Source organism: Heloderma suspectum, chromosome 12 (assembly GCF_057233095.1).
Source record: "Heloderma suspectum isolate Gila_16-S chromosome 12, 16-S_ref, whole genome shotgun sequence".
Taxonomy (NCBI): Eukaryota; Metazoa; Chordata; class Lepidosauria; order Squamata; family Helodermatidae; genus Heloderma; species Heloderma suspectum.
Window position 1 is genome coordinate 1417546 of NC_139469.1, and position 15229 is coordinate 1432774.

At 47.7% G+C, this 15229-nt stretch overlaps 1 protein-coding gene across 7 annotated transcripts in view; it reads left to right on the forward strand.

The window, feature by feature from the left end:
- The window catches only part of PARN (poly(A)-specific ribonuclease), a 34129-nt gene that overhangs the window by 13725 nt on the left and 5175 nt on the right, over positions 1 to 15229 (forward strand). For 6 of the 7 annotated variants that reach the window (XM_084818013.1, XM_084818014.1, XM_084818016.1 and 3 more), the window contains 6 exons: positions 1542 to 1617; positions 2209 to 2319; positions 2412 to 2481; positions 3195 to 3250; positions 3823 to 3909; positions 4513 to 4587. In XM_084818013.1, coding sequence (XP_084674139.1) covers positions 1542 to 1617; positions 2209 to 2319; positions 2412 to 2481; positions 3195 to 3250; positions 3823 to 3909; positions 4513 to 4587 — 475 coding nt within the window. Of the gene's footprint in view, positions 1 to 1541; positions 1618 to 2208; positions 2320 to 2411; positions 2482 to 3194; positions 3251 to 3822; positions 3910 to 4512; positions 4588 to 10524; positions 10578 to 13019; positions 15107 to 15229 lie in introns of those variants that run through there. The other variant, XM_084818019.1, reaches the window with a different exon arrangement.

The following is a 15229-nucleotide window of genomic DNA, read 5'->3' on the forward strand; positions in this document are numbered from 1 at the left end:
GATGTTTCTTACACACTATTAGCAAAGGAAAGATGTAATATCAGATATACTTACTAGCAAATGGACCTGGCTTCACACAGCTTGGAATAGCCCTACTTTGATACAGCAAAGTTGTCAGAGTTGGATGCTTTGTGCCTGGCCCATCTGAATGAAGCTATGCCCACTGGCACTGTAAGCATGCCCCCTTCTGTGATGCAGCCATATAGGGGGAGGTCTCCCCATTCCATTCTTGAGGGGGGCTGACCCACAGCAAGAGGAGAGGGTGACCATGTAGCTCTGTCTCCAACTGCTTTCCTTTGGCTTCAGCCTGTATCGAATTGAAAAGCTAAGGGCTGGTTAGGGAAGATGGTACTGCAACTTCAAGCATACAGACACATTCCAATTAATTAAAATTAATGAACGGGTTTAACAAGCCAAATCACCCTGAAGTGCACACCCCTAGGGTCCCTTAAGTAAGCATTGCAAGTTTCGGGTGTCGGGGTTTCATGGCCTTGGGAGCGATGGTGCAGATGGACAGACACGCGAGTTCACAACCTAACAGCAAACCATGGGTTCTCTTCCTGGGTTGTTCATGGTTGACACCCTATAGTTAATCCATAGTTCCAGGTTCACACATAATGACAACCCAAGATTCTACGATCCATACTTTGGGTTGCTGTTACCTGTGAACCAGGTCTTTATCTTGGTTATGAGCCCTTTAGTTCTTTTAAATTATAATAATGGCAAGAGAAATATTGATGAGCTTTGGCTCCTTAAGAATACGTTAACTACTACAACACACTTTATGTAGCACCAACAGGGTGACACGTATATTGTTGCCAGGGATGCTCTGACTTGGATTCCTGCATTGAGCAGGGGGTTGGACTCGATGGCCTTGTAGGCCCCTTCCAACCCTACTATTCTATGATTCTATGATTCTAACTCTAGTATGAAGGGTATTTTTCTGGGGTTGATGTGTTCCAAACTCAAGAGCCGTGTAAAACAGTCCAGTGATCTCATTTAAACAGACTGATCTGCCTTCTGGTTTCAGAACTGTCAAGGCTTCGAGATCTGTTTTTTGTTTCTTGATGTATTTCTTCATGGCTGGGATCCAAAAGCCTTCACAGCTAGTGCTGTGTGTCTAAGGGGACTTTGGGCTTTCTCAAACAGCTGCCTCTTGGCCTGTGCCATATGGCAAACCATGTTTGAAGTGGAGGGCACAGCTCTGAACAGCATTTTAAGATGCAGCGGGGGCACGTGCACAAGCCCACCGGCGCATCAACAGTATGCTGAAATGTGAGGGCACCTGTTTAATCACACACGTCCAGGAGCTGGATATTTCTGCCAAACTGTGTCAGGTGTTTCTTATTTCTGTAGATTTCAGGCCTTCTTGAAACTAGGGCTGCTGGGTGGCAATGTCCTGGGACTCAATATGCATGTTTAGTTTAGGAGAATTAGTTTGCAGCGGGGTGGCAGTATCCAGCCTTGCTCTGTATGCCACTTGGGTTGTGCATCCTTGGGGGAAGCAGTGCCTGATAGCTGGTGTTGTCATTTGCTTTCAGGAAATTATTAACAACACATCCCTTGCAGAGTTGGAAAAGCGTCTGAAGGAGATGCCCTTCAGCCCTCCAGAAGTCGGTAATGAAACAAAGGTCACATTGCACGGCCAGTTCTGAACTGCAGGGCTGAGGCCTTAAGGTGGAAGAGGGTCCATTCACATCTAAGGGTTTCAGTGGCACCCTGGCTTTTAATAAACACTGCAAGAGTGAATGTGGGAGGAAGCAAGGGCGATAAACAAGTAAAAAAAAAAATCTGTTTTTCATGTTGGTGGTAAGGGGGCAGGGATCTCATTCTTGCTCTGTAACTCTTAAGTATCTTCTGTTTATTTGGGGTGTCTACGCCATACGAAACTGGTAATATTACTGCACTAGTATCTGTTCCTGAAGAAGTCTACAAGCTTTTTCGCCATTTCATTCAACGCAGAGATCCTGATTAAGTTTTCTCTGTAACTTTATCGCTTTCAGATTTCTGTAGAAATAAAAATGTGGTAAAGAACACATTCTTGGATCTCTTTTATATTTCCATGGGTCTAGAGCCAGCAAAACAACAGTGCTGTGGGCTTGGAGATTATACATGGCCCTTCAAGTGCGACTCCATATCCCTGCATAGCTAAAATGTCTCTCCTGTCAGAGTAGCCTTGCGTGAAAGACATAGTTTCTTCTTTTTCAGAAAGTGCTGAAGGATTCCCAAGTTACAATACGGCTTCCGAGCAACTTCATGAAGCTGGTTATGACGCTTACATAACAGGCCTCTGCTTCATCTCCATGGCAAATTTCCTAGGTATGTTGTACTCTTCTCTCTCTTGCAATGTATATTCTTCTGCAGCCTTTACCAGCTGCGTGTAGTTTTTAAACATTCTTTCTGTTCACTAGGTTCATATCTCAGCCCTCCAAAAAATCACGTCTCTGCCAGATCAAAGCTCATTGAACCTTTTTTCAACAAGTAAGTAACCTCTGTTTTTTAACAGGTGCCAGGATGCAGTGGTGAAACATGACTTTCCATTGGGCTTCTATCTGACATCCCTTAGTGCTCCTCTGTTTAACACTGCAGAAGGGAAAGGTGTTGGGATGAAATATATGAGAATTAGTTAGGAATCCCACTTCAAAATAAAGAGAGTTCACTGGGATGTGGGGTGAAGTAGCTTGGGAAAAAATCCAGCACATCAATGACTGCTTCTAGTTTGCTCAGTATCATGTGTTCATTGTAGTTTAGATCTTTGGCTTTCAGAGCCATCCTAAAACATTTGTTATCCCAACTTTCTTGCCCCTGCCATTTGGTGCAGCCCTCCTGCTCTGGGCTCGTGGTTGAGATCATGGTGGTTCAGTTGTTGAAAGGCTGATAACGTCTGCGGATGATATCATCTTGAGTGGGAAGGGGTCTTGAGCTTGCTCTTGCCATCTTGTGCTTTGCATGGGGCTCTTTTTCTAGATTCTTAATGAAGATTTTGCATACTTTGCTAACGAATTAGTCACAATTATTCACAAGGGTTCAGATTACATCACTGTTGGAGAGTACTACAGCTCAAATACTTGGAGCTGTAAGGTTTTCATATGAGCACTTCATAGCCATCTCTCTCTCTCTCTCTCTCTCTCTCTCTCTCTCTAAGAGAGCCAACTGACCCAAATAGGCAAGTGACTCTCTCCCTTTCACTTCAGATTATTTCTGATGAGGGTGATGGACATTCCGTATCTCAACTTGGAAGGACCTGACTGTAAGTGTTACCTTTTCAGAGAAGGGGCCTGGCATGCCCCTTTTGCCCAGCAGTAGCGAGCTGGTATTTGTAGCCACTTCCAGGCGTTCTATGGGCTGAGCTTTAGGAAATGTGGATGACATAAGTGAGGCGTACAACCCGTTGAAAGTTGTGGAAGGAATAACTGACCAGAATACAAACACCTCGAGGCAATTTGTGCGCATAAACCAGCCTCCCCCTACCTGGTGCCCTCCTGGTGTGTTGACTACAGCCTCCATCATCCTCAGCCAGCATGCTGCTTGGAAATGATGGGGACTGTAGTCCAAGGCCTCTGGAGGGCGCCAGGTGGCAGAAAGCTGGCACAGTGATTGGTGGGTATAATTGGCCAGATGGACTAACCAGTTTTCTCAGATTGTAGTGTGAATTTTGCTTTCTGTCTTCAGCGTACACAGCACTGGCCGCTGCCACGCAACCAGTGCTTGGATACTTTGCCAAGCCCTGCACTTCAGAGTGTGGCTTTCCTGCAGCAGAAGCAGCAGGGCTTGTTCAAAAAAGATCCAAAGCTGATAACTGTTTTTCCCTGGACTTTGCAGTGCAGCCAAAACGTGACCACGTTCTTTACGTTACGTTTCCCAAAGAATGGAAGACGAGTGACCTTTACCAGCTTTTTAGTGCTTTTGGTGAGTAGCCAAGTGAAGTAACGATGTACAATAGAGTGCCAGCCCTCTGGGGCGAGGATCACGGCCTTCCTATATTCTGTACAGTTCGTAACACTGGTGGCTTTGAAGTGAATGATTAATCTTAGGCTTTGTGAAAAAGCTGTCGGGTTTGGCACAGGAGAGAAGGAAAGAGGGAGGAGGATTTGGAGAACTGGTGTGAGGTGAAGGCGTGAAAGCAAAGTTGTTGCTTCAGTTGTTTGGAGTGGCTTCACCCCATGGGCTGGTTACTGAGTGCAAAAGGGCTTTGAGCTTGCTGACATTTCTCTGGACTTGCACCCACTGGGCAGCACAGCTGGGCCAGGGCCGTGTCACTCCCTTGTGTGTGGAAGAGGACATAGGAACTGACACGTCCTGACCATACCTGCCCCCAAACTGGGGCGTGTGATTTCACCTGCTAGGAGTCCAAGCACATCTCATCTGACTTAAAGGACAATCAGTGGCTTTCCCCTGATAGGGTCGCAGCTCAGTTGCTGCTCCCGTTCTGTCTTTTCCCAGGGTAGGCCACTACATGGCACTCTGACAAATCTGTTGATGGCCGAACTTTATTCCCCCCCCCCCCCCCAGGTAACATTCAGGTGTCCTGGATTGACGATACATCAGCCTTTGTATCACTGAGCCAACCAGAACAAGTACAGATCGGTAAGTCACATGAGACCTCTCTTTGCCAGCCGACACACCGGGGCTGCAGCTACATTTACAAAAATGTAACTGAAGTAGGTTCATGCAAGGGGACCCTTATATCCGTACCCCCTTTTGGATCACTTGTTACGAGCAGTTCGCTGCTGCCAGACATTGAGTTCTTACGGTGCCTCATTGTTTTTCTTGTTTGCTGCTAGTTTTATGACGAAGCAGCTTTAGGTGGTCATCTTGTGTAGTTTTCCCGTAGAGCAGGAATGGTTAAATGGCCACTAGGAGGCTAGGAGAGACTGGTGCAAGGAAAGGAAAGGAAAGGAAAGGAAAGGAAAGGAAAGGAAAGGAAAGGAAAGGAAAGGAAAGGAAAGGAAAGGAAAGGAAAGGAACTGAGGAACCCTGCCATGTTGCTGTTGATAAAGACGACCCTTCCATGCTTAAGGGTGCAAGCCCATGCATGTTTAGACAGAAAAAAGTTGCCCCAGTTGTAGGACATTCTGTCATACATTGGATTGCGCCCTTAGATGTACTAGTCCTTTTAGTGGTTGATAGGCGTATATTTATTTACCTATTTATTTATTTGATTGATTGTCTTTCTGTATCGCCTTTCTGAAGCCAACCAAGGAAGTTTACAAAAGGTTCAGAAAAATAAAAAAACATTAAAAACTTATCAAACATGAAAAACAATCTTTAAAATCACAGCAACAATTCTAAAAGCCAAGTTAAAACCATGTGTCCTCACCCACTTCCTGCACACACAGAGAGTGGGGACCAGTCAGTGTTTCAGAGTTAGGAAGCAATGCTGGAGGACAGGTGGCAAGCATGTGCCTGGGGGAGCAATGCCCAAAACAAGTTGGGTGGATGAAGACCTTGGAGGCTTTCAGAGGAGGGCAGGCAGGCTGGCTGGCAGTGAGGGAGAAGGAGCATTGGGGGCTGCCCTCCCTTCTGCCCCCTGGCCTGCTCCTCTTACTTTGTGATGTCAAGTCAGCGGTGGGGAAAGCAACAAGCTTCCAGGGCTTGATCCCGGCTGAGAAGGTGGACCACCACATTCGTTCCCCAGGCAGTCACAGAGCTCATGGGCTGACCTTGGGCCAGCTACCTGCCGTCAGCCGAACCCGCCTTCCCCAACTGGATGCCCAGAAAGTGCATTCACCTGCATGGCCACTGGCTCCTTGGAGGAATGGCAGGATACAAATGCAGTCAGTAAGCTCCTGTGTTTCAGTGATTGGGCAGTACAGAAATGTAATGAATGAACCCCAAGCAAACCCCCTGGGAGAGTGCTCTGGAAGTGCGATGCAGGGTGTGGTCAGCGTGCCGCTGCCACCCAGCACCCTCTCTCCTCTTCTGCAGTTCTAGGTGAGGTGGTGAGGGTCCTGAGCAGCCGCCTTGGGGGCAGTGGGGGCAGAATGGGGATGCATAAATTGAAGCTCAGTCCAGACAAGACACAGGCACTAAGGGTGGGGAGGCCTGATCGACCTGGCATTGAGCAACCTGTTCTGGATGTGGCCACACTTTCTACTTTGGGGGTGTGGCGGTGGCCAAGGCTGCCTTGCGCCGCTCCAGGGTGTTTCCACAGGGCTTGTGCAGGACAAGCTTGCCAGCGATTGCACCCTGCTCTTCTTCCCAGAGTAGCGGCGCTGCCCGGGGTGGCTGCCCATCTTAGCGTCCTGGAAGGGCTGCCTCTGGGTGGCCATGCTGATGGTGCTCTTGCCACACACTTCTCAGGCCAGTCTGAGCTCGCAGGAGTGCCTTGGCAGTTTCCGCCGGTTCATACATCCCTTGGTGAGCCAACGATGGTGTAATTGCGCCTGCCTATTCTCTCTTCTACAAATACTCTTTTCTTGTTTCACTTAGAAAATATTTAAATAGAACCCTGACACTGAAAGGTTGTTGATTTATGATTGTTTTGCCAGAGCATTGCCTGCTACTGTAACCGCTGAAACGAGGTTTTGCTTAAAGACTTCCTTGTAACCAGAAGCATTTTCCCCTTAAGGGCTGTGCACATGTTCGTTATGAAAGCCCTGCTGCTTCACAGCTCTGTGGAGCACAGACCCGAGCTGCTGGGAACGAAGAGCCTTCTGCCAGCCAGGTTGCTTCTCCAAGGCCTCTTGAGACCCAGGAGCTGTGCCCCCACCCCAGCCAGCTAAAAAGGCCATGGCGCCGCCTACTGTGAACTTGACCTATCAAGGAAGCTCTCCAGTTGTGCGTTGGGGAGTGCCAGGAAGGCATGTGGCAGCCTTTGGCTGGGCAAGCTGTGGTTTTAAAGCAAGCGTAGGAACATGGTGCCTGCAGGCACCAGTGCAGCCCTGGACAGCTTCTGTGGCACCCCCTGCTCCCACCTTAAAAAAATGAAAATTAACACGTTTTCTGACTGGCTGCTAGGACTGCTATGAAATAGGTTTCTGTTGATGCTGAAAAGTGTGAGTCCAAAGGGGTTGTTTAGTGTGTTGGGGTCCCTTTCCCCCCTCCCACAAGATAAATGTCGTGCCACCATGGTCCTCTGTGGGTTGTGTGTGCCCAAGTGCCAGTTCCACCCCAGTACCGCGTTCAAGCATTCAGTCGTGCAGCTGATGAGCATGGAATGAACGGAGCCCACCACACCCCTCTGCGTGTGTTCCATTCCTCACGTCACAGCAATACATCATAGTTGAGCTCCAGTAAAAAAAATCTGCTTGTGATGATTATCAAGGTAATTATTAGTCATCCGAAGCGCTCGCTTGGGTAATTCCCATGCATTATGGGACGTGATTGCACCAACTCCTTGCTGACTCATCTTCACCTCCCTTTCATGGTGAAATAAATAAAGTCCTCCATAAATGGCACATCTCTGCAAGGGAGTTGCATTGCAATAACCCACTTTGAAGTGTTCCTTCATCATTCATGTTTGGGCATGAGGCGGCGCTGCACCGGGTAGCTAATCTTCCTCGTTTGAGAGCCAGAGGCTGCTGCTTTGCTGTGCTAGCAGATAGATGGATTGTGCCTCTTAAGGGCTGTACCAAAAATGCATGTGTATTGCTGGTTTAGTAAGGGGATTAAGCGTATTGCGTGGCAGAGCCCAAAGCTATAGAGCTGTCAGTTTCGCAATTGTTGTACAATAAATATTTTTAGAATCTGTAAGTATCCATGTCTCATAGTTAGGGATGTCTGTCGCTGGGAAATCTGGTTCTTTTTTGACTCAGTGGAGTTCTGCGGCATGTATGGCTCAATATGTGTGTGTGAACTGAGCTGCAGGAGTTTCCCTGAACTGTGGGAACTTTTTTGTGCATTTTTTCCCACAGGTTCCACAATATATGCAAATTTTGGCCAAATTTGTGGAAATTACAGTTGTATTTCCACAAATCACGGAGCCTGTAAAAAAATGCACAAATTGCCCAGAAAATCCACAAACTGGCCCGACTCACTGCAGACCAAGTCAGGTGCCACAGTAGGAACCGAAACAAAGTCTGAGAGGCCGAACCTAGGAAAACTCATCAAACTCCACCCCCCAAATGGATTTCTCCAACATCCCCACTCGTATTTGGTTTACTGATAGTTTTAAGTTGTTTTGGATGTTCTAAACTTAAGCATAAGGTTTGTAAGACTACAAAGAAATAGAGAAAGAAACCAAATATTCAGGCAAAGAGAGTTGTTCATGGTTGCGGATTCAATCAAGCTAATAGCTGAGCCCTTTCAGACTTGCTTGTGAAACTGTATGAGCTTTGGACCCCTGAAGAAATAAACTATGATTGCCCATAAGATTTTAAGGGAGGGCCCATAGTGCAGTGGAAGGACCCAGGCTTTGCATGCACAAGGTTTCAATCCCTGGCATCTTCAATGAAAAAGAACCAGGTAGCAGGTGTTAGGAAAGATGGTTCTCTGAACCCCTGGAGCACAGCGGATGGGCAGAGTGGACTGTGCTGGGCTGTGTGGATCAGTGATCCGACCCTGGACAAGCCAGGTTGGGATGTTCCTAAAATTTCCTCTTACAGGCAGGCCTAGAGGCTCTTTATGCTGAGCTTTAGTTCCTGGCAAATTGTGTCAATGCAAAAATGCCATGGAAAATTAAGAAACAGAACTTCACAAAGGGCAGGGTAGTTCTTAAAAGTGCTGAAATGGAATTCCTCCCCAAGAGATTCGTGGCTGGTCCCCTCTGTTTCTAAGGGGGCCTTAAAATGTATTTGATTTCTCTGGCTTTTAATTAGAAGTTTTTACGTACATGCTGCTCCTTCTGTTGGTTGGTTAGGTTTTGGTTTGAGATTGTAGTCTACTGTGACTGGCTTATTTTATATTTGTTTTAAGGCTGATTTGAAGACTGATATTCCAATGAATAGTGTGTGTTTATATCGTTAGCCGCCTTGGGCAGTCTGGAAAGGTGGCTAAGTAATGTATTGAATGAATGAATGAATGAATGAATACATAATAAAAGCAAGCCAACACAGCTGGATGCCAGAAATGCCCTCACTACAGCATGCCAAATGCTATCAGCTTTCTTTTATTTGTAATGTATTCGTGGAAATATCTATTTCTTAAAAAATAAATTAGAAAACCTCAGCAACTGATAAAGCAAGCTGTTGTGCTTAAGTGTGGAATATCCAGAATCAATTTTTTTGGCTTACCTTTCCCAAGTCTGTTACATTTCAGCACTGGAAAGCCCTGAATGGTTTTTAAGTGGTTCCATGTGTTACCATCGTGACACACGATACCCTGTAGAATGACCTGCATTGGAGGCCTGTTCCTCTCCAGGGAGGGAGGTCCTGGAAGGCTAGCATGCTTGCAGAGAGCGCCCTGGGCTAAGAGCAGGTGCACCATATCAAGTTATTTTTTGCACAAGCGCTCACTCAAATGGCTAATCCTCCTGTCAGCTTATGAAGCTGCAAGAGAGGAAAGGGATCAAGGTGCCTCAAGTGGGCCTTAGACCATACCATCTTGTTAATGGGTTTGCATAGCACCGAGAGTCACTATTTGAATGCTGCCCAATTAATGTAATCCTCCCAGGGCCCATCCTTCAGGGTGCTGTGCTCCACAAGTCCCGGTTGAAATGAATGGGCGCTTGCAAGAACCAAGGATGGGTAAGGGGAGCCCCATTTGGCTCTTCATCCAGAGACCAGAGAGGTGTGAGGTTGTTTTAGCATGAGTCCGTTTGTAAATACCTTGGGTCAGATGCAAAGGAGCCCGTAAGCATGCAGAAGGCACCTGTGGAGCCAAGGGGCTGTTTCATGCCTCGTGCTAGTGTGTCGCACAGAAAAAGAGAAACTACATCTGAATATGTTGGTTGTGCTCATGGAAGAACCTGCTTGTGCGGCCGCTTGCACGAGCAGAAGTCTGTCCTGCTGCGGAAGCTGCCTTTGATGGCGCTGCGCCAACTCTTGTGCAGACATTTGTGGAATGATGCCGGTGGCCATTTTCCTTCTTTACGACCAACTATAGGATGTGTTTCTCTCTTGTTTTGTGTGTGTTAAAGAAGGAGTTACTCACCTGAAGACAGCAGGGACCCACTTGGGCTGCCATTCTGAACCTGCTTCCTAGTAAATCACTTGTAAAGGACTGAGCAAGTTTGCATAGGACCGGGCTGCAAAATAAAGGAACTCTCTGGCCGGCGTTCCCGCACAGCTGGCTCAGGCGATCCCTTTCGCTGCTGTGATTCCATCTCTCATCTCTTCTCTCCCCCCACAAGCTTCTATTTCAATCACCAAAGTGTTCAAACAGTGTGCAAAGGTCATGGTCTGAATTCTTTTGCAACATGCTGGAAAGATCCTTCAAGAATATAAAACCTCAGGCAGGTGTGATGCCATTCCAGTTCTTGCTGAGAAGGTCTGCAGGGGCCTTTCTCCCATTAATATTTGACATGTGCTTTTGCCCTTCCAACACAATGCTGGAGTGAAATGATTTTGCATGTGGTTAAACACAACCTATCCTTTGAATAAGCTTTAAGATTCTTTTCCCCCGCCCCCCTCCAATCCTTTTCAGATGTCTGGACTCCCAGTTTCCCAGGGTCTACATCTTGCCTTGTTGAAGTTGTGGTATGTAATGACGATCTCGCCCAGCAGTTAACACGAGAAGAAATTTTGTTGAGAGAGAGAGAGATTCCAGACCCTTGGGCTGGTAAAGGGAGCCACCTCAAGAATTACTGCAGCTTTGATGAGAGGAGTTTCTGAGAAGGTGGTAGGGACAAGGCCAGTTGCGTTCTAGAAGTGGTGTGGAAGTTATGGAGCTGAAGATGATCTGAACAGTGTCCTTCTCCTCTGCACTCACCACCACCACCAGTAGCCTGCTGAGGCTGCTAAACGTTCCTTTGGACTGCGAGGCTGGTGGGGGGCCGCAAGTCGCAGCGTCCTAACGGGTCTGCCGCCGATGGCTCAGCGGCTGTCTCAGATAAAGGGAACACCTCTGTGTCGGCTCCACAGGATCTCGCCAGGTGCTTGTTTAGATGCGAGCCGGGGATCTTGTGAAAAGGGCCCGTATTTGGCTTCTGCGTTTAGCACGACTGAAAGCCTTTGGGCAAGTTGTAAAGGGTGGAGAAAGCAATTCAGGTCTTGCAGGTGGGGGAGAGACCTTGTTCAGGTGTTCCATATAGTGGAAGCTAATTCTGCACTGGGAGCCTTGCAGGAAATGGTCATCTGAATTTGGCACCATATACAGCTGAATCGACAGCACTGGAGGTGTGCGTGGCGTGGGTGTTGCTCTGCATCTTGAGTCGTAATGCATTGCAATTCATAATGCGGGGGGTGGGGTTAGGCCCACAGCCATAGCAGAGAATGAGGTGCATTTTTTTCTGCTGCTGTAGATTGTCGTGAAAAGCAACATATCATAAAAACTAGCATCTCGAAAAGCAGAACAATAAAAGGACACCCCTGAATCCCAAGCACCTTCCCTCTCTTGCCTTGCTCTCATCCATGAAAACCATTTCCACCCGGAGGGCCAGCCTGCTCCCATGGGCTGGCCTAGATTTTGCCCTGCCCCATCTCCAGGCACCGCTTCAAAGCAGTAATAGCATCTCAAATATGCAACGCAGTTCAAAGTAGAACCATGCTGCTTTTAATGATGCATGGCTTGCAGACAGCAGCCTCCCCTCCCCTGATGCCCTCCAGATGTGTTGGATTGCAGCTCCCATCCTTCCCAGCCAGCATGGCCAGTGGCTGGAAAGAGGACAGTACGGCCTGGCACCAGGCAGGCCTCCCTGGGGCGGTGTTCCAAAGGCAGGGCCACTGCCCTTGGCACGCCCTCTGCCCAGCAGCAGCAAGGTCCTTGGGCAGTTGCGTATCCTCTTTGTTCGTGTTTGGGGGGCTGGTCCGGATGGCTCCTTCTCTTTAATGGTGCCTCTGTTTCCCTGCTGCCCCCAATTATTCACCCATCATGTATATTCTTTACCATACAATTTTCCTACATTTCCACTGTGGGTTAAATTATTTCAGCCAAATAAAAGTATTAGGAACAAACAAACCAAGGTAGATGTCAGGGTGGAAACTGAGCCCATAGAGCCCCAGAGCAGTTCTGATTCTGAGGAGGAACAGCAATCCGTGGGAGAGGAGCCAGCTCATCCCTCACAGGCAGAGCAGCTGGCAGAGATTCCTCCTGCCGGCATTCCTGGGATAGATAGTGACCCTGGCAGTGAGAGAGCGCTGGAGGGGGGCTTGCTGGACGCTCGGCGCAGACGCAGGGAGCAGCGACAGATAGAGGGCGTAGAAAGGAGGCGTAGCGCTCGCTTGGCGCGCAAACAACGGTTGCGTCCCAAGGACCCAAGGGAAAGAGGGAGGATCTCTCCCTAGCCCATAAGTTCAGAGTCCTCCCGTGGTTCCCCTTCAGACTTGGACCAACTGCCTTACCTGGAGCTTAGGCTACTCTGCTATCTTTCCCCAGTGCTGTTCCTTGCGTAGTCGTTAGTGATTAGTATCTGAAAGAGTCATAAAGTAATAAAGGAATAGTCGTCTGAGTCCTGAGTTGGCTATTGGAGGGGACTGCAAGAGGCAGCTAGAGCGCTTCTGACAGCAGAGCTCTTTGCCAACATTGTCCCTCTGTGGTGGAGTTGGATCCAAACAAGTTAGAAAATATAATTTCATACCTCCTTCTCTGACCTCCCCCGCCCCCCCAAGTGGTCTGGTTAAACTCTGGGAGCATCGCTCTCCTCACGTAAGGCAACTTTCTACAGGCATTAACAGTTTGGGAGAAAGGAGCTGTAGGAGGTGAGCTCTCAGAGAAGGAAGGGTGCCTTTGAGAGTGACTGCGAGAGAGGTTGCCTTCTGGAGTGAGGAGTGCAGGCCATATCTGGTTATGGAAAGCCCTGGTGTGCCACATCTGTTTACTTGCTCCTGTGTGGCGAAGGGGAAGTTGGCCATGGAAGTCAGTTGCCTGGCTTCAGTGCTGCTTCAGTTGCTTCCATGTGTTTATGTTCTTTGCCATGGGATGGGGGGACCAAATGCACTTTTGCGGTAACTCACATCTTCCCTTCTTGTCCTTCGACCCAGACATTTCCCAGTGCTGCTTGGCCACATCTGCTCGACATGCTCAACATTCTTGGCCGCTGTCATCTGGCCAGCTGCTTAACATGCTTCGGACGCCCCGGAGAAAGCAGATCTTTGTGTTTTCGCGTCCCATTGGGGTCACTTGGCTTGGGTCAGGCTGGCTGATCATCTGCCCGTTAACTGAGGGTGTTCTGCTGGAAGCTATAAACAGCGTTTGTAACCATGTCACCATGTTTGCTTTTAATCTGCTGTCCAAGGAGTTTGTTGCTTGGATGTAGCTTATCTTGAACTGAGGGACAGAAAGCAATGAGACGGGGATCTGAGCAGTAGCCTGTTCTGGTCTCAGAGAAGCAACTAGTCCTGGCAGCACAATTTTGCCCACTCTGCTGGTGTGTTCAGCATATGCATGTTTCGAGAGGGGAGGAGAGGTACACAAGCAGGAGGTCCTGTCAGCGGCCCCGTGGGGAATTGCGTGCCCTGCATCTTTTGTGGTGGTGGTCTCCTTCCTCAGAACATCCCACGTCATATGTGCAGATGGTCCCACTTTTAAGAAACCAGACCAACCTAGAAACGGACTTGGAAAAGTTTCACAGGCACATTAACAAATAAAAATGAAAACATTGTTAGAAAACTTACTTTGCTGTCGTGTTGACATCTACTTACAAAACCTGGGGAAAGCTTTCATCCAGAATTCTGAATAAACCGAGGAAGCCCTACGTTGCAGGAAGTCTGGAATGGCTTTTGCTGTTGCTGAAACAGCCTTTTAATATTCTCAGGTGTTTTCTAAATGTATGATGCCATGTGTACATTTTAGAGGGAACTTACTGTGTTTAATGGGTTTGATACAGGAGATATTGTATATGAATATCTCCTCATATAGAATATCTTTATATGAGGCTGGCTTCTAGACATTTTTACAAAGCTCTGTAGGTAGTTTACACATTTCGATGGGTTGACTACAACCATGTTGCAGTTTTAAAAGCTGGTGTGTCCATGTGAAATTTGTAAGAATCCATTAATTTTTGGTGTAACGGGGATGGTCAGCAGGTATGACTTCAACTGTGATAAGAGATTTTAGACTGCTAGGATTTAAGATTATTCTGTTCTTTTTGTGTGTGCTGTTTTACTATTAATTTATTGTTTTATATCCTTTTTTAAAATGTAAACTGCCCTGGAAATACTTGCAGTGTGCAAATTAATTTTTTAGTTATGATTCTTTATTGGGTCTGATCATTGCATTGTCTGTATGAGCGATTTATGACAACCTCTGCCCTGCACCGACTGCATTTGTAAGGTATGTATAGAATCTGGTGGGTCCTGCACCAGGGAGGAGGAGCACTCGTTCAAACCACCCTGGGCGCCGCATCCCACCATAAATGAATGGTGGTACCTGTCGTTTTCGTGGCTCCCCGCTCCATCCCCCCCACACCCCTCCATCCCTCCCCCTGTGGCTTCCTGCTGCTGCCCATCTGTTGGTGGTTTTTCTCATTGGTTCTCTCCAGCACGTCGGACCACTCTGTGGTCAAGTGGAGTGGAACATCTTGAATTAAGCGAAACGTGACGCCTGCGAGTGCTTCCCCACGCCTGCAGAGCTTGTGAGGGCTGCGAAGTGCCTTCCTCCAGGCGGCTGGGCTGGAAACAGCCGAGGACATCAGCTGACGGCCAGCCGATTTTGCTGACACACCCATAAGAGCCCGGCTTGGTTTTGCGCCAGAGCTTGGCTGGGACAGGAAAGGTTGTGGGTTGCAAAGCTGCTGGGACTCGAAGGGAATGTGTTCGCAAGACAGCAAGCGTGCAACCCTGTGCTTTTTCTTCTGGATGTTGTGAGAAACTCCAGCATGGCAAAAGAAAAACGGACACATTTGAGAGCCAACAACCCGTGCGGGAAAAGGCCCAAACAGAGGAAAGCTTCCATCTTTTGATGAGTTGTATTTTTCCGTCACGACGTTTATCTAACAAAGCACACTTTGCCAAAGGCTTTGAAAAAATGTGCTTGCTTATTTTGCTAGACCTCCTGTTCGTGTGGAAATCTAAGAGGAGGAATGGTGTTGACTTTGTTTGTTTTTTGCTAACTAAAACGTTAGTCTGAGAATATTTCTGTCTCAAGTATGCCAAGGATTTTTCAACTTGTGTGTGTGTGTATTAGATTTCATTTTTCCATGCTAGTTGTGTGTAAGTAGATCCCAAATTATTGGTATGTTTATTCATTACAT